At 42.8% G+C, this 25,617-nt stretch overlaps 1 protein-coding gene across 1 annotated transcript in view; it reads right to left on the bottom strand.

Annotated features, from left to right (window-relative positions):
• Positions 1–8,472: 8,472 nt before the first annotated feature.
• Positions 8,473–25,617, bottom strand: part of LOC145340892 (heparan-sulfate 6-O-sulfotransferase 1-like) — a 268,033-nt gene continuing 250,888 nt past the window's right edge. The window contains exon 2 of the mRNA XM_080185438.1: positions 8,473–12,096. Within this exon, the coding sequence (XP_080041564.1) occupies positions 11,391–12,096 (706 nt within the window). The 3' untranslated portion in view covers positions 8,473–11,390. The remainder of the gene's footprint in view (positions 12,097–25,617) is intronic.

Here is a 25,617-nt window from a genome sequence, read left to right as displayed (position 1 = left end):
ACTTGCATACACACCAGCTGAGCAGAGTGCCCATAGTTGTGCTTACCTCTGTCAAATCTACTGTAAAACTGAATTGTCAATAACATTAGCACAGTGGACACAATGGAACAGGGTGCATTACTGAGAAGCAGAAACGCTCATTGCGATGTCATACGAGAATAGCTAAGGGAGGACAGCCGGCTCATAAATTTTTCCTGCTTCATCCAGGAAAAGAAGAGCATAGTTGACAGTAAACGTTTCAAATGGGTGACACTGTGCTGTAGCGTCACATAATGACTCTAACAGAGGAGACATTGGTGGAACTCACAAGGAGGTCATGAAATTAGACCACAGGCCCACACACTGACCTTAGTGGCAATGGCAGTGGCACTGTTGGAAATTGCAAGAGTGTCATCACATTACGTGTGGATCACTAGTCCTCACACTGACCCTGATGGAGGAGACAGTGGTGTGGATTTTGAAGGTGCCATTACGTTAGACCATGAGCAATGGTGAGACAGGAGATTGTAGAAAGCAGGGTCATTTGTTAACTCTCTCTTCAGGTTTATTTATTTATTAGAGTCACAAACAGGTTTACATTAACACTGTAGTGAAGTTACTGTGAAAATGCTCTAGTCACCACACTCAGGCACCTGTTTGAGTACACTGAGGGAGAATCTAGTATGGCTAATGCACTTAACCAACATTTTTTCAGGCTATGGGAGGAAACTGGAGCACCCAAAGGAAGCCCATGCAGACATGGGAGAATGTGCAAATTCTGCACAGACAGTAACCCAAGCCAGGAATTGAACCCAGGGGTCCCTGGCACTGTGAGGCAGCAGTGCAAACTACTGTGCCATTGTGCCACCCAAAGGGCACAAAAGTCATCCCTGAACAATTTGTGCTGTAGTTATGAAATCCCTATCACCTATGGACTTGTTTGTGCTGTGACACCTGTTATGTAGCCCGAGTTCCCATCACCACCGAAGTGATCTTTACAGCACCAACTGTGGAGGGGGAGCAGAATATATCAGCCCTGTTCTCTTCAGTCTCCGTGGGAACCAGCAGCAGGAAAGGTCAACTCCAAGCAAGTGGGCAAGCCTAGCACAGTTCCCTGCACAGGCTGTTGGTGGGCAGGGTGTTCCCTCCCTAATGCAATCTTTGGACCATTTGGAGGGCCACTCTCCTGGCCCCTGTATTGCCCCCCTCCCCCTCCATAATGGCCACTCTAACTCTGGTAACCTCGATCACCACAAACCCATTCCAAGTCCCAATCAAGTGCAACATGCTCCTCAAGTCCCAAGTGTAGTATTGGCAATGACTACTGCTTCCATTGGCACTGTAGGCTCAGGTGAGCTGCCAGTCTCTGCTTGGCCAGAAACTCAGGATGAGGAGCACAACGCCTTGTAAAATCCAGCCTAAGGAGTGAGACTGTCTGCTATGGACTACTGTGTGTGACTGATGACGCAGAGATGCTTAGAGTGGATGCCCACTGCATCTCAGCCAGTTGCCTCAACCAGCATGCAAGGGCATTATAAAAGATTTGAGGCATTCAAAGATAAGAGGGTCACTCCTTTTCAAGTTGCATGATGAAGTGAGGATTTTTTTACTTGACTCAAAGGTTTGAACTCTCAACAATGTTTCAGTGATTTTCAGTGGCTTGCCAAATTGGCATATATTTTCAATCATTTAAATGGCATCCAGAGAAATCAATGAAAGCTTTTCATATGCAGCACAAAATAGAAGCGATGATGAAGAAAACAGAGACGTGAGCCAAATGACTTGAGCAGTCATATTACGATTTGTTTGTGAATCTGTCAGATTTTTTGGCCACAGCAGAAGTGCAGCTGCCTAACCGCGAAAAATGCGGCATCAGAGCGCAAAGTTTGAAAATACAGTCTCGCGAGTACTTCCCTGTCCCTGACACAAAGTTCAACTGGATAGGAAATCACTTTGCCAGTCTTGATGATGACAGATTCGCAAGCCTGGGCTCGAGAGAGCAAACCAGCCTTGTGGAACTGTCCTGTGACAGCGCTTTCAAGCTGGGTTTTTCTCAGTGCAACCTGACTGAATTTTGGAGTAAAGTTGATGCAGAATACCCAGAACTGGCTGATGCCTTTTCCTGCAGCCTACCTTGGCAAATGTGGATTTTCAGGATTCGTCCCATTGAAGACCAAACATTGGAATAAACTTGATAGTGAACCAGATCTCTGATTGAGACCGTTGTCCCTGGAACATGACATTTAGTGTTTGATGTCTGCGAAACAACATCAGTCTTCTCATTAGGTAAAAAATTATCCGTTTCCCCTCATGGGCCTACTGCAGGTAAATATTCTGTGACGAGTGCAATGTATTTGAGTGCACATCATAAACCATTAGAAATAGCTGTGTTATTAACGCCCATTGATATATAAGTTTTACTCCCATCAGCTACAGGCTATGTAAAAACAAAATTTAAGTGACTTGCATATGTTATGGCCCACATAACCTTTTGATGCGATTGAGTGTCCGCTGCTCTAAAACCTTAGGGATAACAGATAGAAAGTCACCTCTAATCAACCTAACCTGCACATCTTTGGACTGTGGGAGGAAACTGGAATACCCAGAAGAAACCCATGCAGACACAGGGAGAATGTGCAAACTCCACACAGACAGTGACATAAGCGGGGAACTGAACCTGGGTCTCTGGCACTGTGAAGCAGCAGTGCTAACCACTGTGCCGCTGAGATCAATGGTCTCAATCTTAGTGCCAAAGATGTCCATCATCTTTTTGCAATTAGTTATGGACATCAGGATGGAGGAGACAAGAGGGAAGAGGGGAGGGGAGGTGTTGGTTAGGAAAGGCGTTTGCAGTACAGGAAAGAAGCCCGGGTTATCTTTGGAATCCCAGGGTAATCCTGCAATAATGAGCAGTTTTAGCAGACGAGAAGAGGAGCCGCAAGTGCTTTATGTTATCCAGACAAATCAGATGGTGGATAACTAAATAAAATGTCTGTCATATCTTTTCTTGTCTGCAGCCTTTGGAATTAAGAGACTTAAGTCTCTTAGACTTACAGTGTGCATCTTGGCATGTGTATTTGCCCACTCAAATTGAGCGAGTTGGCAAATACATGGCAGATGCAGTATAATGTGGATAAATGTGAAGTTATCCATTTCAAACAGAGAAACAGAATGGCAGAGTATTATTTAAATGGTGATAGATTGGAAAAAGTTGACATACAAAGTGACCTGGGTGCCCTATTACATCAGGCAGTGAAAGCAAGCATGCAGGCACAATGACATGTTGGCACAGTGGTTAGCACTGCTGCCTCAGATTGCCAGGGACTCAGGTTCAATTCCGATCTCAGGTGATTGTGAGGAGTTTGCATATTATCCCTGTGTCTGCGTGGGTTTCCTCCAAATGCTCCAGTTTCTTCCTACTGTCCAAAGATGTGCAGATTAGGTTGATTGGCCATGTTAAATTAATCCTTAGTGACAAGAAGATTTAATACGTGGGGTTGCAGGGATAGGACCCAGGTGGGATTGTTGTTGGTGCAGGCTCGATAGGCCCTGTGAATCGACAGGGGATCTTATTGAAACTTATAAAATTCTGACAGGGTTGGACAGACTGGACGCATGCATGGTGTTTCCTCTGGCTGGGGGTCACCAGTTTCAGGATATGGATAGGTATTAAGGACTCAGATGAGGAGAAACCAGGGTCAAATTTTCTATTAGACCAAGTTATTAAATATATTTCAGGAAATAGATAGATTTCTAAACCCAAAAGGTGTCAAGGGGAATGCAGACAGGGCACAAGTATGCTGTTGACATTGAGGATCAGCCATGATCATATTGAATGATAGAGTAGGCTCAAAGGGCTGAATGGCCCACTCCTGCCACTACTTGCTGTTTCTATGATGTTGGTCACACCACGGGGTATGACCAGAATGAGAGAGTGTAATGATGTTTTTGGGACTAGAATATTAAAGGTGGAGTGAGGGTGGGATTGAACAAATGATGATATCCAACACCATTTTCTGGCCAGAAAATCCCAACCACAGTAATCAAAACACATTGAGCAATTTTACAAAATTACTACCCAGATCAATTTTACAAATTGTTTAGTTTTTGGGGTCGGACAGAGAGAGGACATGTCCCCTTTCTGTCGTGCTTTGCCACTTCTCTTTTGGCTCACTTCTAACCCTTGTTGCTTCTTGTGATGCCTTGCCCTTATATTTTGTCTTGTTATCTTTTTGACTCCATTCTTTTTATATATTTTTACTCCTATTAGTTTTTTCTAGTGCAGGGTAGTGAATGGGGGTTATCCACATTGCGGTGGGTGGGGGGGGAGGCGTTTGTGGGAAAGAGGGAAGCAGGGTGATCATTGAGGTGGTATGTGTTAGAGGGAGAGTGCTGTTAGGTTGGGGATTTATGTGTTTCTGGGGGTGGGGTGAATATCAATTTTGGCTAGAGGAAAAGCTTGTTATGTCCAGGTGTCTTTACAATGCTTCCATATGGTAGTTCAGATGGTTCATTCGCACACGCTGCCTCTGACGGGGATCGAGATAAAATTTTTCAGACAGACGAAAACATCAGAGTATCTTAAAGTTAAAGCTTCATCTTCACATACATACACACACAGAAACATTCATAGAAAATAGAAGCAGAGTTGGGCCTGCTCCTCTATTCATTATGATCATGGTTGATCATCAAATTCAATACCTTGATCCCCCGCTTCCCCCCATATACCTTGATCGCTTTAGACGCAAGAGCTGTATCTAATTCCTCCTGAAATCACACAACGTTTTGGCCTCAACTACATTTGGTGATCGTGAATTCCACACATTCACCACCTCTGGATGCTGAAATTTCTCATTTAGTCCTAAAAAGTTTACCCCTTATTCTAGAGTCCCCACCATCAGGAACATTCTTTCAATATCTACCTTGTTAGAACATTATAAGTTTCTGTGAGATCCCCTCTCACTCTTTTAAACTCCAAATGATGTAATCCTAACTGACTTAGGGGAGAATTTTCCATCTCACCTGCCACGGCAATCATCGTGGATGGGATATGAACGTGCAAAGGTCCGTTGACCTTGGGGCAGGATATTCCAGTCTTGGGACAGAATATCCTTAGTCTCTCCTCATATGACAGTCCTACCAGCCCAAGAATCAGCCTGCACTCACTTTGTAGCAGGCATGTCCTTCCTCAGATAAGGACACCAAAACTGTATAGTACTCCAGGTGTGGCCTCATCAACACTCTATACAACATCTCTATCCCTATACTCAAATCGTCTTGCTACGAAGGCCAACATACCATTTGCCTTCTTTACTGCTTACTGTACCTGCACAAAGACACCAAGGTCATTTTGAGTATCCGCCTCTCTCAATGTACACCCATTCAAATAATAATCTGCTTTACTATTTCTGCTACTGAAGTGGATAACCTCACATGTACCCACATTATACTGCACCTGCCATGCAAGTGCCCACTCACACAGCTTGTCCAAATCACACTGAAGCATTTTTCATTCTCCTCACAGCTCACCCTTCCATCCAGCTTTGTGTCATCTGCAAATTTGGAGATATTACATTTAGTTCCCTCGTCTAAATCGTTTATATTGTCAATAGCTGGGCCCTAGCACAGATCCTTCCGGTACCCCATTAGTCACTGCCTACCAATTAGAAAAAGACCCATTAATTTCAACTCTTTCCTTCCTGTCTGCTAACCAGCTTTCTATTGATCTCAATACACTATCCACAATTCCACGTGCTTTAACCTTACACAGTAATCTGTAATGTGAGACCTTGTCCAAGGACTTCTGAAAATCTAAATAAATCACAAGCACCAGTTCTCCCTGGTCTACTCTACTAGTTACATCATGTTTTTAGGTATCCAGATCACCAAGAACCTGTCCTAGTCCCCTCATGCCCACACTATAGTTAGGAATGCCCACCAACGCCTCTACTTTCTCAGAAGACTAAGGAAATTTGGCATGTCAGCTACGATTCTCACCAGCTTTTACAGATGTACCATTGAAAGCATTCTCTCTGGTTGTATCACAGCCTGGTATGGCTCCTGCTCTGCCCAAGACCACAAGGAACTACAAAAGGTCGTGAATGTCGCCTAATCCATCATACAAACCAGCCTCCCATCCACTGACTCTGTCTATACTTCCTGTTGCCTCGGCAAAGCAGCCAGCATAATCAGGGATCCCATGCATCTCGGATGTTCTCTCCTCCATCTTCTTCCTTCAGGGAAATGGTACAAAAGTCTGAGGTCACATATCAACCAACTCAAGAACAGCTTCTACCCTGCTGCTGTCAGACTTGAATGGACTTACCTTGCATTAAGTTGATCTTTCTCTAGCTAAGATTGTAACCCTATATTTTGCACTCTGTCATTTCCTTCTCTACGATCAGTATGTTTTGTCTATATAGCACGCAAGAAACAATACTTTTCACTATATGTTAATACATGAGACAATAATAAATCAAATCAAATTATACCCTCAAATAATTCCTATAGATTTGTCAAACATGATTTCCCTTTTGTAAATTCATGCTGACTTTGTCTGATTATACCATTGCTTTCCAAATGCTGTGTTATGAAATCCTTGATAATGTAATCCAGCACCAACATTAAGCTCACTGCTCTGTAGTTCCCTGTTTTCTCTCCGCCTCCCTTTTTGAATAGTAGATTTTACATTAGCTATCCTTCAATCTGTAGAAACCATTCCAGAGTCCAAAGAATTTTGGAAAATGACCACCAATGGATTTACTATTTCTATGGCCACTTCTTTAAGTACTCTGGGATGAAGATTATCGGGCCTTGGATATTTATTTGCCTTCAATCACATTAATTTCCCCCAAACTATTTGTTTACTAATACTGATTTCCTTCAGTTCCTCATTAAAGCTTGTGTTTTCCCAGAACTTCTGGTACATTATTCATGTCTTCCTTTGTGAAGGCAGAACCAAAGTATAAATTTAATTCCTCAGCCATTTCTATGTTTCCTGTTACGAATTACCCCATTTCTGACTGGAAGGATCCTACATTTGTTTTTGTCCATCTTTTTCTCTTTACATACCTATAAAAACTTTTATAGTCAGTAGTTCCACATTCGTTTACGTTCATACTCTATTTTCTCCATTTCAAATCCTTAGTCCGTCTTTGTTAAATTTTAAACTGCTTCCAATCCTCAAGCCTATTTTTCTTGCCAATTTATATGCTTCTTCTTTGAATCAAATACTATCTCTAATTTCCCTTGTAAGCTATGGTTTGATCACAGTTCCCTTTCAACCCTTATGCCAAATTGAAATTAACAACTTTTGGAGTTCACTTATTCATTCCTTTAATGCCTGCCATTGCCTGTCCACTGTCCTTCCATTCAGTACAGTTTCCAAAGCCAACTCAAACCTCATACCATCATAGTTACCTTTACTTAGATTAAGACCGTGATCTTAAAATCAACGATCTCTCTTTCCACCTTGATAAAGAATTCTATCATATTATGGTCACTCGCCCCCAAGTGTTCTCTCACAATTAGGTTGCCAACTAATCCTTTTTCATTGCAGAGTACCCAAGTCCAAGATGGCCTGTTCTCTTGTTGGTTCCTCAACGTATTAGTATAGAAAACCATCCCATATACACTCCAGAAATTCCTCCTCTATTGTACTGTGACTAATTTGACTCACCCAGTTTAAGTCACCCATTATCACACACATCTCTAATTTCCTGCTTAATGCTATTCCCAACATTACCACTAGAGTTTGGTGGTCTGCATACCATCCCCACAAATAATTTTTGCCTCTTGGTATTTCTTAACCCATACATATTCCACATCATCTATGCTAATAACTTGCCTCAATATTGTATCAATGTCTTCTTTAATCAACAATGCAAATCCACCACCTTTTCCTTTCTGACTGTTCTTTCTAAACACGAAATAGCCCTCAATGTTTCATTCTTATCCTTGATTCCCTTGGATCCATGTGTCTGTAATCCCAACTATATCATACCTCTCTACATTTACCCATGCAACTAATTCACCCATTTTATTTTGAATGCTTGAAATACATTTCAAGGGTGGTGTCATCATAAAATATTTTTTACTTAGGTGGTGAGGTGAATGTTGGAGCTGCGACTACCAGGAAGGTGGAGAAGAAGGCCTGAGACCAAATGGGAAGATGCAGTGGTGAGAGACTTAAATCTACATAATTGGAAGAGGAATGGGTGACTGACAGGAGATGGAAAAGGGTGATCAACTAGCATTGTGATGACCCCATGTAAAATGATAGAAGGAGAAAAAGGAGAAGAGTAAAAAGAGAAGGTTGAAAATGTAGTAGTAGTAGCAGGAGGATAGGGGAGGAGTTAGACAAAAAAGAAGAACTCTCATTATAAAATATTTACATATAAACGGCCACTTTGATGGAATTAGTGACAAGAAATGTCAAACTGGAAAATGTTAGGAGTGTGAATTATGTTTGATAACAGTGACATAGACAGCAAAGCCATTTAAACATATTCATTTATTTTATCCATTTATTTCTCAGTGACATATATCAAAACATGTTAAAATTTTCACCCGAAACGAAAGCCCGTCACTCCCAATGAGCGGCAGTTGGCAGGTCTGTTGGGAGCACGATTACATAGCTGCATTACCAATTGCATCTGCCACTACAGGTTATTCGTCTTTGATTTAATCTAACGGTAACATATGAAACCTGCAACTGTTCCAGGAACAAAGCCTGCCCGAGGACTTGCTACCAAGTTGACACCTCCCCTTTAAATGTTCGGATTTGGTGCCTGGGGGTGGGGGCAAAATAATTGCACTGAATTGTCACTGGCTCCGTCATTCGCAGTAACCAGAGAGACGTCAGATATGGCTTTGCAGCAGAAACAAACTCGGCTCCCAAAACATTACCGCATTTCTTGGAACCAAGTGCACCCAGGCAAAATAATTAACTTCGAAGGTTGAATAAGCACAACATAAAAACAAATGCTGAGCAGCCCCGAGTACTGTATTCCAGCTCTTGGCTGGATATGGGGGAGGGGTAGGTGGGGGGGAGGTCACTTTTTTTACATCTGTAACAAGAGAGCAAAAGTAAATAGTAAATTATGAATTCAAAAGCAGCAGTATTTATACCCAGATTACACAGATTTTGCATTTATAAGTGTCGACCATTTGACACGATGCCTTCCTCCGAAGTCTCCAGAGAGAAAGTGGTTGTCATTTGTCATCACCGAGTAGCAGCCTACTCAATTATTTCTCTGGTTTTTGAATATAACAAATAACTTATCACCCAAGTTTGGAATATCTTACATCTCTAATCACCGTCATATCTGAAACAAAGGAAGCCATAACAGCTCAGTAGTCACAGCGCAGATGGTGACCACATTTCTATTTAACTCATTTAAATTTTCTCTGAAGAGAGAAAAGGAGTTTGGGTTGTATATTTGAAGTGGGGGGGGGTGCCTATCGTTGTACATGTTGGGGGATGTAGTGGTGTACTACAAATAAGCCCATCTAAATTTGGGTGGACTGCATTGAAATTAGTACTTTGAAATGACCCACGATCATGAGTAATCAAAACGGCGGAAGAAAATATGATCATTTCCTCCTTCTCCAAGGAATAAAATGAGCTATGGCTTTACCGTAATTAAAAATGGTCAAGCTAACAAAGATGAAACCCCTCACAAAAAAACCCCTCAATTTTCTGTAGTCAATCAAATCTGGTGATGGTTCCTGAAGAAAGTACCACACTGCCATACTGAAAGTCAGCTTTTGAGGTACCCAGTTTGAGAATGGTCAACTTAAAATCCTAACTGCGAAAGTGACTTTGATATTCTACTCAGGCCACATTTCCATGATCAAAGTGGCTGGTATGTAATGCTTCTATTAGATTAAGATTATGGAGTAAGATAACCAGCTCTACGGGTCTCTACATTAATCTAAAATTGGCCACTTCTCTCAAAGAAATGTACCATTATGTTGTTGGATGTCTTTCAGGAAAATTGAAATCAAAACTGCTTCTAGATTGGTGCCCGACACAAACAATGTGAAACAGTTGGATACAGAGCGGTATCCAATGTTGCAATGAAGAGATTCAGGACCTATAACAGCCTTTTTGCTCTTCTGATTTCTGGTAGGACTATATGAACTATTATAGAATTGCTGAGAAAGTTATAGAAGCTAAGGTATAATATTCATTTCATTTTAATCTTTTTAATTCAGTACTCTCAAAATGAATAGCAAGGGAGTTCCCAATACCATGTAGAATTGTGATAATTGAAAAAAATACAATAATCTTTTGTTAAATTTCCCTTATGAATTGGCTCAACACACTAAGTATCTGTAACAACAGGCTCAGATCAGATGAGTATGTGCACAACTGCAACATGGCATTAACTAATTAAACACAGAGCATTTGAACATGACCATTGATAATTGAACTAGGCTCAGGGACAAAATCAGCGTCTCTAAGCCATGCAGATCAAGAAGGTCCAAAAGTTCGATCCCTAGTCTGTGCTGAGTTAGCTGATCTCATCTAAGGCAGCAGCAGGAACTCTACAATTGGCCACGACGCTCCAGGTTTAGGAAAGGGGGGAGAAAATGGGCCAGTTTCCCACTCCTGCTTAAAATACGGTGACCTCTGCGTGGGTGTCAGCTGAGGACTGGATCAGGTTTGGCTAAAATGTCCCTTTGTAGTTAGAGAATCGGCCTGAATTCACCTCAAGAATCACCCTTGAGCAACAATCATTCAGAGGACGTACTGGAAGGCAACCGATTTCCGTGGAACCACGTCCTGGTAAAGGGGTCAAGTCCTTCAGGAGAGGAGTAGGAAAGCAAAGGCAAGAGAATAAAAGGATTGGATTGGCCTAGCGTGGGAATGATTGGATTGGACTAGATTGGGAATGCTTATACTCAGTGGTTTACTTGCCTAGTGGCTGTACAAAACTTCAACCCTGAATTTTAAAATATTCAAAACCCATGAAACCATCCAAAATGAACCCAACTGCATTTCGTGTTGAGAATTAAACTGCACCAGTTACTGAACTGACACAAACACATCCAGTTTCTCACTACAGAATGTGTTTCCAGGTGTGATAAATGTAGTTGAACATTTCATTATCCATTGCCAATAGCTCCATAGACACCCTGCGTGCTGGGTCACAAAACAGCGTCTTTACATCACATGGTTGACCAGCTGCAATATCCTGGTTTGATTCTGTTTCCAGATTTCTTGTGCACCTGGGTGGTCTAGAAAGACCCCTGTTCTGAAGCAAACATCTCTGTTTTACAGATTCCTTTTAAAATTACAGACATAAAAATTTTCTTTCAATCTCCAAGATCCATTATGATCTAGAAGACCAAAAGTTCACTCATCATTATTTTAAGAACACGAGATAAACTGTAGTCCACCATGGCTACCATTTTTCAATATGGCTCATGTAATCCTCTGTGGGTACGCGTCCCTGTTCTTCCATTTCCTCTTTGGGCAGTTCCTCGAGGATCTTCAGTTGTTGTTGCTCCTCCTGATTTCGTATCCGCCGCTCCATTCTCTCTAGTTGCCTCTTGTACTGGAACCGCTGTTGGAAAAGGTCTTTTGCATAGTCATACAGTTGCACATCGAGGTCATTGAGCTCCTCAATCCTATGGATCGTTTCGTTATCCGCCTCCACACCCGACGCACGAGTACTGTTGAACTGTATGAAGGGCTTAATGAACTGCAAATGAAAAGTCCGCTCAAATAAGTACTGTGTTTTCCTTTGGAATTCAGTCAAACCAAAGAAAGCCATATCTTTGAGGTTCTTCTTGGCGCTTTCCAAAAGCATTTGAGCCCTCTTCCTTTCGGGAATGAAGGACATGTTATAGCAGCCCACCAGGCTGAGATCTGCCAGCATCCTCACCTGCCGATTATTAGCCAGGTTGAACGGGCAGTCCATGAATTGTTGGAGGGTGCAGCCTGACCAATCGTTCCCCTCATAGCAAGGTGGCAGCTCCTCAGGTGTCGGTGTCCTCCCATCACACATGTGGAGTGAGGTCTTCCACGTGGCTCCTCGTTGGACATGCCTCCACTCACTAAGATAGCGAGAGACTGGATCTCTTAACATTGTGATGTAGTAGAATTTCCTGCAGAGGAAGAAACAAATTCAATTAGTTAGTCTTCTTACTTACTAATATTGCAGACAATATTATCTATCTTATCCTATCCAAGTGTCTGTTGCGGCCCTATCATTGATCTAATACACACTTGAATCGTAATGCTATTTGATCGACATTAGTACTAAATATAAATTCAAATGTTAAGACAGCACCAACTTACTTGATGAATTCAGTTGCTTCATTTGAACATCTGACAATGGGATCACAATGTCAAAAACATTGCTCATAACAGGAGCTTATTACAATTCTAATGACTTCTGTCTTTGTTCAGAAACAAAGGTTAATTTAAACTGTGAGCACTATCGAACTGGCTGTTATATATCTTGTTCAATTCCCTTCCCTTTGTCAATGGTCAGGAAAATTGGGTATGCTCTATAATTGGGTTTTACGTTGACATAAACGTGTGACATGATTATCTCTTGCCCCGTCAATCATGGGGTGCATTTCCCAATGTTCAATGTCCGGAACGTCATTTGTATTCATTATATATAATTAAGAGGCCTCCCCCCTCCCCTCCCCCAAAGGCTGTCAGAAAGTTCATTCACATTGCTGTAATGGCAAACCTGACTTGCCTCCCAAGGCGAGCAGACCTCAGAAGGGTTCTCAAGAGGGGAGGGGGTCATGCCTGGGGCCTGGATACTGCTACCCAGGTCTGTTGGTGCTGAGGGGAGGAAGGTTCCAGGATGAACTCCCTTGCACTGGGGTAGCCTTTAACAATGGCAGTTTGATCTTCATGGGACTAAATTGCTGGCAGGATGAATGAATCAAAGGCCGCTCTGCCAGTGATATGTCATGGGATCCGACCCTTGATGTTTTGTTTTCTGTGCGCTGGACTATATAGTGGAGAAAGCCTCTGACATGCCACTTTTCACAGCCGTTATCAACCTCCGCTGAGTTCCAGGGAAATCTTACCCACAATGTTCCCTTCTTAACAGAATGATGGTACTGTACTTCACTGAACTAATTCACAATACCACAGAGGAAAAACAGATTTCTGAGTCATGTGGTTCTGAGTTCAAGTTACAGTCCTGAGCTAGGGGTTAATGAAGGAGGACTCTCCAGCGCAATACTGAGGAAGTGCTGCATTGTTGTAGTTTCTGTCATTGGGGTGAAATGTTAAACCAGGCCCCATCTGCCTGCTTGGCTAGATATAAAAGTATCCTTGGAATTATTTTGAAGAAATACGTTGGTTCCCAAAAAGGAGTCTTAAATCGATAATGGAACATAACAAAATGGAGTATTTTGGGTCTGTCTTCACTGTAGAAGACTTAGAAAACTTCCCAAAGATAACTGGAAATCAAGAGGTGATTGGGAGGGATTGGGATGAATTTAAAACAATCAGTACCACCGTGGAAAAGTGTTAGGCAAATTATTAAACCGAAAGGCTGACAAGACCCCAAGTTCAGATGGCCTGCACCCTAGGGTCTTAAAAATGGCTGCACAGGTCGTAATTATGTTCATTCTAATTTTCTAAAATCCCTTAGATTCTAGAAGGGTCCCAGTGGGCTGGAGATAGCCAATTTAACACGTTCAGCTAAGGAAGTGGAGAGGCAGGAAACAGACAACCATTGGCCAGTTAGCCAACATCTGTCATAGAGAAACTCCTAGAATCCATTATTAAGGAGATTAAGTGGAAAACCACAATGTGATCAGGGAGAAGCAAGATGTCTTTGAGAAAAGGAAATCATGTTTAACTAATTTGTAGTTGTCCAGCATCTTAATTACTCCACGTTCTGGTACATTGTGTACAGTTTTGGTCTCCCTATTTGAAAAAAAGATGTAATTGCTTTAGAGGCAGTTCAGAGAAGGTTCACTTGACTCATTCTTCTAAATTTAATGGATTGAGGCACAACCTTGAAGGAAGGTTGAAAAGATTGTGCCTCAATCCATTAAATTTAGAAGAATGAGAAATGATCTTATTGAACCGCATAGATCTGAGGTGTCTGAATAGACAGTAATGTGGTGAGGAGGGTGGGGGATGTTTTTACTTATGAGGGAATCTGTAACTCGGGGACATAGTCTAAGAATAAGAGGTTTCCCTTTTAACAGAGATAAGGAGAATCTTTTTTTTCTCCACTTTCTAGAGTGTGGAAGTTAGTGGAGACTGAGTCCTTAAATTTATTAAAGGCCTTAAATTTAAAAGTCCTTATTTATTTATTTATTTAATTTATTAAATTTATTAAAGAGTTAGATAGACTTTTGTTCGACAAGGGAGCTGGGAGTTATGGGAGTGCCAACAAGAAAATGAAGCTGAAACCACAACCAGGTCAATAAGATCTTATTCAATGGCGGAGCAGGTTCAAAGGGCCAAATGGCCTACTCATGGTCTTAACTCTTAATTTCCTATATGCTATGTAAGAGTAGGGGAGTTATTCCTGGTGTCTGGGCGAATATTTATACCTCAATCAACATCACAAAATAAAAGATTAGGTGGTCACTATCACATTGCTGTTTGTGCATGCATATTGGCAGCCTCGTTTCCTACATTACAACAGTGACTACACTTCAAAAAGTACTTCATTGGCTGTAAAGCTCTTTGACACATCTGATAGCTGTGAAAGATGTTATAGAAAGGCGAGTTTTTTTCAGATACATGCTCAAACCTAGTTTAGCTCAGATCTCAGCCTCAGCCAAGAATCACAGAATTCTCCAGTGCAAGAGGCCATTTGGCTCCTTGAGTCCGCACCAACCACAAGCCCACCCAGGCTCTATTCCCACAACCCTGTACATTTACACTAACTAGTCCCCCTGACACTAAGGGACAATTTAGCATGGCCAATCCACTTAATCTGCACATCTGTGGACTGTGGGAGGAAACCGAGGCACCCAGAGGAAATCCACGCAGACACAGGGAGGATGTGCAAACTCCACACAGACAATGACCCAAGCTGTAAATTGAACCCGGATCCCTGACTCTGTGAGACAGCAGGACTAACCACTCTGCCACCCCAAGAAATTGGGATAACGTTGGGTGGTTTCAGACGTATAGCAACATGGCGGCACTGAGAAACCAGTGATGAACATCCCCAGCTTCCAAAGGACTTTCACCGGCTCACAAGTTAAATACTTCTCATAGTTTCATCAAATAATTCAGAAAATGTGCAAATTCCAGGAAATAATTGCTGCCTGTTCCTTTGTGGTGCTTAAGCTAGGCAAACATTTGTGTAATGAGGGCTTGATTTCAGAAGGATTCGCCAGCGATTTAGGCCACTGCTTTTGTTCATGAAAACACACAGGCTGTAAAGTCAAAGCCTACAGGCAGGTTTTTAGAAGAAAAATACAGCTGAAAATTAAGCTGATTGTGGCCTATCCCAGAATAAATTGAAATGAAAGCCAGAGTGATTACATAAATAATGCACGATTCATTATCTGTCAAGAGTACTGCGTGAATGTAGTTTACCTCATTACTGCCTTACAAAGGATCAGTGTGTAGAGCCTGCTAGTGGGACAGATATAATCTCCTCACTTCACAGCACATGAATTAACTAGTCTGAAAATTCAACTTTTTCTTTCGAATGTGCAAAAGTAACTTAATTCCAATGGACACACCGTGGTTCTTTGCTGCCTATAAATTGAAAATTAAGTAAATGTTTATTCAGCACCGTGGCTGTGTGACAACTCATTTTATCAGATAGCAATAATGCAAGAAACTCTGTAGGAGCTGGCCGATGGCACAACAATCATTGTGTGCTTTCTTACAAAGGAGGCCAACGGGAAAGCAAGTGCATCGGAAAGACGGCTTGTGTCCAATGTCGATCATCAACTCCTGTGTGTACCGGGCACCTTATACTGCTGAAGAAGGTCTCTAAAATCCAAAATTCAAAGGTGTGCAGGTTAGGTTGATTGGCCATGTTAAATTAACCCTAGTGTCAGGGGGATTAGCGGGGTAAATATGAGGGGTTACCGCAATAGGGTCTGGGTGGGATTGTGGCTGGTGCAGACTCAATGGACCGAATGGCCTCCTTCTGCACTGTAGGGATTCTATGAATTCTATGAAAATGCCCCTTGAACAAGAACTGCCCTTTTAAAAAAATATTTTTAACTCCATCCTTAAAGTTACAAAGCCAAAGAATGGACCCCATCTTGGTCTTGATTTGATGCCTGATCTTAAGCCAAAAGGCCGTTTTATTTTACCTGGTGCAAATGTGCACAATTAAAATTTGGAGGGGCAATGGATTTTACACATTGGAACATTGGGTTAATACATTTCATTCAGGCTGCCAATGGTTCAGTAAGTTAAGGTAACAGGATCAAAGAGGTGTCACTGGATCGGAGAGTGCAGTTTGTGACTTGCAGTGAAAACAATCTTGGCAGGAGGATACAGGGGAGATGCATGGCTGAAGGAAAAAACTCTTGGGATGGTGAGCAGTGGGGTTGATGCTGCTAACTCTATTAATGCATTATGCAGCAGGAGGGTATCGTGCAATCACTAAACAAAATTACAAGGAGATTCTCAAAGGAATGAAGTGGGAAGGGTGAGGGGTAGCATGTATTTCTAATTGAATAAACAAGGGTCGAAGGTCAGGGAACAGGACCCTTTTAGACGCGGTATCAATCACAGTTAGCTCTGAATACATGTTGCAACCCTATTAATGGTAACGTTACAACAAACTTGGAGCACAGAAACAGATCATTCAGCTCAACTGGTCTATACTGGTGGTTCTGCTCCCTATGAACCTCCCTGCACCGTACCTGATCTCACCCAACCAGCATCCTTTTGTTCAGAGTGGCTTTCTTCACACTTTTGAAGAAAGCTATGGTGCAGATTACTTTTCCCCACAGATTGAGGTGTTAATGTATAGGGATGGCAGTGGAAGGTTGGGAAAGATAATGTGCATCCGTTAAAAAGTCAAAACTGAAATTTGAGGATGAAGTGAGTCAACTATCTGTTCCCAGATTGCAAAGTTAACGGTAAAGGAGATGAATGGTCCTCAATAAAGAGACAAAAAAACTGACTAACTCACAAAGGGGGCAATACAAGCAGTGGGCCCATCTGCTTTTAAACAGATTGATTGATAAGTTATTAAACAGTCTGAAGCCCACTACCTCATTCTCCTAAATGGCAATCTTGCACTAGATGCCAAGCAATCATTAAAAAAAATGCCAGCTGCCAAATTCAGTGTGTTCCTAAGAGTAAATTTCCACAAGCATGGAGCATGATAGAGGAGAGACTAATTGAATTTGTAGCACCAGGCAACCTTCCAATGGTTTCACAATCAAATAACACAAACTGTCAGATCTGCTGTCAGTTTAAAGCCAATTACGATTGACTGTTATAAGCAGTCACAAACATGAGCATGCGCGAGAGAGATGACACAAAGTCTGGCACTGAGAAGTGTTGAATGGACCAAGCTGTGCAAAGCTGCAGGGAAGAAAGATTTTCAACAAATGGCTGAGATGTTGGAATTAGGATTTTCCAAACGCAAGGGAGGTGGTTCTTTGGTTGAGAATGAGAGCTCTCTCCACAGGGACAAGAAATGCCTGGTGAGGCAATATAATTACAGGATTGTAAAAATTGCACAAATTGGCTCTTAAACTGGAGCCATTTCATGGTTTCCCCCTTACCCCTTAACACTTTTCTTTTCCAAATACTTAACCAGTTCTCTGCCTCATCCATATCTGTTTGTAGGAAACCTACATTTAAAACAATTTGCAGTGCCCTTGTCTTTTTCTCACTCACAGCATGGTGAAACATACTTGTTTTCTCTGGTACTGCAAACTCAAAGCTTTACAGCTCTTTATATTACAAAAGTACCTCCAACACCAAACACAGAATTACAAGAACTTCTGTGGATGAAACCAGACAGTGAATGCCCCTCAAAAGGCACAAGATATCACGGCACAAAACCTTTTATTCTCAAGGGAGAGCAGAGCCAGCAAGATAAACATACAGCTGGCGGAGTCAATCTCGGTAGCAGAGGTGAGGAAGACAATGGTGGAGGAGGATTGAGTGATAATGAAGTAGGGAGAGTCAGTGGAGGGGGTGATGGAATATCTGATGTTGCTGGAAGAGGGAATGGTGATAAAAGGGTGAAGGAAATGAAAGCAGGAGAGGGAGATTTAGCGGAGGGACAAGAGCTAGAAGAGGCAGTGGAGGGGGAAGGGAAGGAGGGAATAAAAGGGATGGGGGGAGGAAATAAATCTGACTAGTGTTTTATTCAATCTCAGATAAGCTTAAGATGCCCATCTTACAACGTGTGGCAGGTTAGCACTGCTGCCTCACAGCTCCAGGGACCCGGTTTCGATTCCTGCCTTGGGTCACTGTGGAGCTTGCATGTTCTCCCCCTGTCTGCATGGGTTTCCTCAGGGTCTCCGACTTCCTCCCATAGTCCAAAGATGTGTGGGTTAGGTGCATTGGCCATGCTAAATTGCCCCTTCATGTCCTGGGATACGTAGGTTAGAAGGATTAGCAGGATAAATATTTGGGGTTACAGTGATAAGGCCTGGGTAGGATTGTTGTCAGTGCAGACTCGATGACTGAATGGCCTCCTTCTGCACTGTAGGGTTTCTGTGATTTAAATCACTGTTTTGACAAAACTTCCCAACACAGCCAAGCTTGTGAAATATCTCATACAGCTTCTAAGCAGCTCTCATAGCTATGAATCTCCTCCGCAGTAAAAAGGTGGTGAGTTGAGATTATGAGTAACTTCAACATGGTACAGAAAAACTATCAGAATTGTGACTGGGGTGGTGGTTAGCTGAGTAGACAAGTACTGGGAAAACTCTGGAAGTCTGGCATCATCCGTGGAGAGAGAAACGGAGATTGTATTTTGAGCTAAATATGATTCTTTTTGAAGAAATAATGGTTGTCTGTGGGACCTTCATTAGATGACACTGCAATTCGACTCCTATAAGCAGGCCCTTTACTGGGGAAAAGGATGAATTATTTTTGGATTATTTTTAAAAGAAACAATCTCTTGCTTTCCTGAATGCACTGCTATTCAAGAGTCACATAGACAGGTCCCTCACATGATACTAACAGACAGACATGCACGTGCAGACAACCCATGCCCCCCATTCACTTGTCCAATGCGATGCCAGGTGGCTGTGAGCAGGGGGCTTGGCACAGAGTGAGGACTGAACTCTGTGATCACTGTGGTCTGGATTACTCACTCCGACACTGGCTATTGCTCCTAATGACAAAAATGGCAGTTAACTTAAAAAAAATCCGAGTCTCCTATCCTGAGGTTTTGCACCGCCAAAGAAAATATGGCAAGGTGCTTCAAAAATAAAAATCTGAAATCAATTTCTTTTGCTTTTCATAAAATAAAAACAAACTAAATTTTGGCAAAGCTCACAGTACTGGCAGAATGGATTTGCCATTTCAAAAAGTATAATAATCATGACAGCTTCCACAGATTCAAAATAAATAGAAATAGATAAAAACATTCTCTTGATAAAAGATGCCCCCATTCTTTCATTTAATTGAGTAACTGGGTGCTAGCTAACCATTGGTCTGTTGCCCTGCAGCATCTTGGAGGTTTACCGACTTAGCAAGAAGAGTAAAAGTCTCTCATTCCTCTTCCAACACAAACATCTTGTGACCATTTTGAAGACATGGATTGCCAATACAGTCCAGAGTGAGTGTTTAGCAGCTGATGTACAATCCTGTAAATGTGGGGTTAATTCGAGGTCCTTGCCCGTCCATTCACTGTGGTTGAGCTGTTTTGGGTTTGTATCTCACTCCTGTCATTTTTCACAGCTTGTTTGAGAGTTTGGAAATGTATTCAAAGGGCAAACAACCAAGTAAGCATATTTGCATTCTAACCAAATGTGCCACACCATGGCCACAATTCTCCCATTGCGACTTGCAACTTTACTATCGGGTTGTGGTGAGAGACGCTTGTCTCCGGCCTTGAACAGGGATTTGTGCATGCACTGGGAACACATGCGCATCTCCCAGAGCAGGCGAACAGTCGCCATTCAGACTACGCTGGAAATTGGCGGGAAGGCATGTATTTTAAATATGTTTATTAGTTAACTATTGGGATCTTTCAAGTCTTGATTGAATCTCCCATTCCGCCAGGAGTACTTCATTCCGGAGAGGTTCAGACTAGCTCCCCACGTTCGAGGAACTAGTGGGAGACTTCGCTGGAATGAAGGGGGACAATTGGGGTCCCCCAGGAGGTTGGGTGGTGGGGGGTGGTACCCTCTGGGCATGGACCTGGTACATCAGGGCGTCAGGGTTGGCCCGGAATTGCCGTGGGGGCCTCAATCAGGCCGTGGGGGGGGGGGGGGGGGGGGGGGGGATGGGGGATGGACAGGCAGCACTGCAGGGGTTCTGGGCTGGCCAGCGATCAAGTTGGCCAGCAAACGGGGAGACTGACAGATTGGGACCACTGTGCATGCGCAGAGTTCCAGAACTATCAGACTCACCCAACCCGGGTTTTTAATGAGGTTCACAACTGGGACCTTTTCAATTCTCAGAGTGCGGAGATTCAGGTAAGAAGCTGAACTGTCAGAACAGTCAGGGTTTAGAACAGTTCTCCCACCAATTCAGCACTTTTGGGAGAATCGTGGCTCACATTTCTGAGCTGTTCAGAGAAAGCTGAACAAAGTAAATGGAAAACATGGTGCATCAAATTGTTCTGGAGACCTCCATCCTGGAGGTTCTATTTCCACAATTCCACAAAAAAAAAACACAAGAAAGTACACAAGAGACAAAATAATATTTCAAAGAGCGAGGACATTTTTGATGCCCCAACCATCTCTCCCACAGCCAAAACCACAAAGAAAACTGGTTATTTGTCTCTCAGGTTGTGGGAATTTGCGCAGACAAAATGGCTGTTGTCTTTGCCTACCTGTCAAAGTGAAGTGAACTACAAATCTCTTCTTCTTGATCTTCCCTCCACTGCCTGCTCAGCTATTAAGGAAAGCCTGGGCCTTTGTGCCCTACATTCCAACAATTTCAATCATTTCACTATGCAAGTTTATACTTCTGAATTTCTATTCCTTTTTTCCTTGCTTCACCTTCAGTGCATCTATGTTATTCATCTCAGCCCCTGCTGTGGCAGCGAGCTCCACACTCCAATCACTCATGGTAAAATAAAAGCTTCCTCCTGAATCAATTAGTGATTATTTATGGTTCCTCGTGTTGGCTTCTCTCACAAGTGGAAATTTATGGTGAAAACAAGTGCACAAAGAAACCTCAGAGTAGCTTTGGTGTCATAGAAGTAGAAGGATAGAAAATCAAAGAGTGATCACATACTTGGTAGAAAATTGCTTATATTCAGAAAATCTAAGTACAAGTACATGGTGTGACTGATTTCTTGGTAAGGGATGGCTTAGCTTTACTAAATGTTTACATGGTGATTGGAGGTAGTACAAAATGTTCTAACAGCAACAAAGCATTATATTTAACACAGCACTTTATCACACGGATCATAAGTGGTTAAAAACTGTGTGGAGTTTGCAGTTCTCTCTCCAAATCTGCATGGGTTTCCTTCCACTGGGTGCTCGGTTTCCTCCAACAGTCCATAGGTGTGCAGGTTAGGTGGATTGGCCATTGTAAAATTGCCCCTAGATAGGCACGTTAGACAGATTAGCCATGGTAAATGTGTGGGACTTTCCTTTTTAGTATCTGTCTGCACAGTTTTGAAATCTGCTGTTAAATCTGCTTCCACAATGCTTTCTGACAGTTCATGGTGGATCAGAACAACTCACTGCATTCAAAATATTCTCATCTGCCCTCTGGGTCATCAACCAGTTGCCTGAAATCTGTCACCGGCATCTCCTGCCAGTTATCAATCCTCCTGCAAGTGGAAACAGTTTTTTCTCACTATTGACTCCAGCAAAACTTTTCATGATTTTGAATGCCTCTATCTTTTCTCCCTTAACCTTCTTTTCATGAAAAACCAAACTTCCTAGCCTCTTCAAATAATTGAAGTCCCTCACCTCTGGTATCACACTTGCAAAACTGCTCAGCACTCTGTCCAAGGCCTTCCCATCCTGCCTAAAGTGAGGTGCCTGGAATTGAACACAATCCTCCAATCAAGGCCTCATCAGTGATTTATAAAGAGTGAGCAAAGCTTTCTTGCTGCTGTATTCTCTGCTTCGATGTATAAATCTAAGGATCCCATTTGGTTTCTTAGCACCCTTCTCACCTTCAAAACAAATCCATACATTTAACTGAGGAACTGTGTGGAAGTCTCCCGTCATCAGTTTAATAATTTTGCTTTGAGTGTGGGGTAATCAAATTGCTTGACAGGATTCTACAATGTAGAAAAGGTAGCTCTTCATAAACAAATTTGTTGTGCTAAACCTCTAGAGGAGAACAGGAATAACCGTATTCCCTCAGCACACTGTCCCAATACATTTTCAACAGCCATTCTTTCTTACACGGCAGAGATGTGAGCATATATGTGACATTTCTCTTAACCCAATACTTATATTCCATGTCAATCTTTGACAGTAGGTTTTTCAAGTCACGCAACAAGCCAATGCTCAGGGCAATCTCCACCCAAAGAAAATGAGCTTCAAGGACCACACTTGCATAAAGCACGGCACATTATCGTGTTTTACTCTGAAGAAAGCTGCACTGAGGATCAAACCTCCGACCTAAGCAAGGTCAAAGCAAGGTCATGACTGCCTATGTGGAAGGCAATAAAAGCACCACCTCCAATGTTAAAGATATTTTGCTGCACTGTCAAGGCTGACTGTATAGAAATGCCACTAAGTATATCAGTGAAAAGACATGAATGTCATACACTATTCCGTCAGACGGTTTCAGTGAGCTATCTCAGTGAGACAAGTTCGTAGCTTTAAAGAGACAATATCATCTTCATCCATTCCCGAAGGAGCTGATTATTGCTGGGGTACAGTTTCCAGAAACTGCAACAGCCACCAGCTTGTCCTCCGGGTCAATCTTCACACGGGGACTCAGACGCTGGAGGTGTGATGGAGGGGAGGGGTGGATTTGTGACACTAGTTTGAGCGGGCAAAGGGGTTTCACCCTTTGCAAGAGGCTCGGTTGACTTTAATGGTCAATGGTCATGGACATCTTGCTGGCCAGCTGCTCGCAGGAAAGGCAACCAAAGATGTGGGCGTCGATAACTTTTCGGGAAGTGGGAGAAGTTGCAAGTGGCAGGGTTGGAGAGCCCAGGACAGCAGAGGCCTAGCCTGTAGAGGAGAATCCCCATTCCTCCTTAGAACTGTGGTGGGGGAGGGGGGGCCAACTTCAACAGGCTGGAAGATCCCGCTAGCAGGAAAGGACTGGAGAATTCCATCCATGACTCACAAGTAGTACACCACAGGACCATGGAATCTAAAGGCAATGCCAAATATTTGATCCCACAAATAAAAGTTTAACACTTACCTTATGGGACTTTACCCTCCTGCAGATTAAGGGCAGGATTTTGCATTTTGGGTCAGAACCCAGATGTTTGTAGTCAAGTGTGGGTCCCAAGCATGCACCATGCCAGGAATATTGATTTTGCCTGAATCAGTCAATTAGTAGCCAGAGGATGCACTCTTACTATCCAATTAAGTATGGTAAGCAGACTCAGAAAGCTGGAGCAACAGCAGACCGTTCAGTATGGGAACAAATGTACCAGCCTCCAGACTTGCCAACTGTGATTAAATATATTCCTGGAGGTTTCATCTTGTGATTTGTCTCCACATTTCAGCAATAGTTGGCTAACAGATCTATCCTTGTGACTGGTACAGTTGTCCCCATGCTAGCGGGTCTCCTGATACTCCATCTTTCTGAGCATAGGTTGCACACGACAGTATCCTGGAGGAGATCAATCTGTAATTCCAGAAGGGTCAATCCTGAAGAGTTGGTGAATTTACCTGCCTCCGTCTTGAGTTGCACTCTGAGCAGCATTAACCAATTTGAAATAGATAATGGCCACATGGCAAATTATGGTGGCAGCTGTCACCAGCTAGGTAAAGTAGGGGCTCAAAGGCACACTTGGAGCAATGTAGGTTATGATCTGGATGTTGCTTGAGTACAAATCATCGGCCTCTGAAAATTGGCCTGTAAGTTAGTTGATGCATTGGTGAAATAGTCTCCAGTAAAATGGCTTGGAGCAGGTGGGGGAGGTGGGATGGTCCTGGCAAACTGGCACAACAGCTGGTGCTGCAAAATTATGTTCGTGCCCGTCTCTATTCCCACCCTGTACTGAGGCAACTTGGTGAAAATCCTGCCCTAGGTTTCATTTGAAATGTGGGCAGCCACAGCAGAGCTATCAAGGATCTAAGATTCGAAATATTCAGGCGGGCACCTTGGCAACCTGAAGAATCAGCTTCCTGGCCGAGTGGGAAATGGACCAGTGTTTTATAACCAGTATTCTGCCCATTTTCCGGGGTATTTAAACATCCCCTCCAGCGTCAGCAGCCGATTTGACACTGGGGTGAGTCACACACGAGCCTGGCTCCTTTGATGCCGAGCTCCTGTGAACAGTCTGCAGGAAGAATCACTGGACAGGGATCAAGAGTCTGAAACTGGCTTATCGTCTGGGGGGACTAAGGTGAATCAGCCCAACTGCTGCACAAGCTGCGATTAGCAGGCTCATTGCAGATAGAATCTGGGACATTTTAGCCTCATCATTGGAAAGTGCTTTCATCGATCAGGCCACTGGTGTTATAATAAGAACAATTTCTGTCAATTTTATAAGGTTGCACACATACTGAAGGGAAAGAAGCAATTTCTCACTCAGTAATTTGCAGAATATGAAACTCATGTTCACAAATGAACAAGTGAGCCATTGCTTGCTGTACCACTTGAGGATACCCACTAGAGGATGCTATAGCCACATGTCTGATTACACTTTTCCAAATGGATCACTTCAATACTGAGTGACAACAGCATCATTAGCTCATGGAAATCTACATAGAGCTCCCCTCCGCAGAGATCTGGAAGGTCCCAAATTCAGTCTCGGTAAACTCTCCTCAGGGGCCGGGGATCTGATAGAATTAGTCTCGGTGGCCTGGATTCAGAAGCAGAAAATCAGGCTGCTCATTATCCCGTGACCTTCACTGGGAGGACAGGGTCTCCTTGACCAGAAAGCTACTCCCTCGACATCCCACCCCCCTGCCTGCGATCAACAGCCCGTTGCCACTCACTGTTAAGGAATGGAAGCGAAGAATGGGGAATGCATTTACACCCCGGCAAGAAGCAAACACAACAGCAAAGTATTGTGGATGTTGGAAGTCTGAAATTAAAGCAGGAAATGCTGGAAAAACCTCAGAGGAGGCAAACACATTCAACAGAAACAGCCCGAGGGAAAAAGCTACTAGGAAGAAAATAGTTCACAGAGCATGTTTGTAAATTCTGAGATGTGAATCTGTTTTCAAGAGCATTGTTAAACAACTTTTCTCTTTCAAAGAACAAGGAAACCCATCCTTTCATCAGGGCATCCAACCATCCTTTCAGTATCCCTGATGTTCCTGACTCTACGCCCACGACACTATTCTAAATATTTACTCGTCTGTAAATAAAGGCACACTGCTCAATGTCACTGCTTCAAGTTTTCAATTTATTTCTCA

Source organism: Carcharhinus amblyrhynchos, chromosome 3, assembly GCF_965287045.1.
Source record: "Carcharhinus amblyrhynchos chromosome 3, sCarAmb.v2.hapA, whole genome shotgun sequence".
NCBI classification, from domain to species: Eukaryota; Metazoa; Chordata; class Chondrichthyes; order Carcharhiniformes; family Carcharhinidae; genus Carcharhinus; species Carcharhinus amblyrhynchos.
This window is presented reverse-complemented; position numbering and strand designations above follow the sequence as displayed.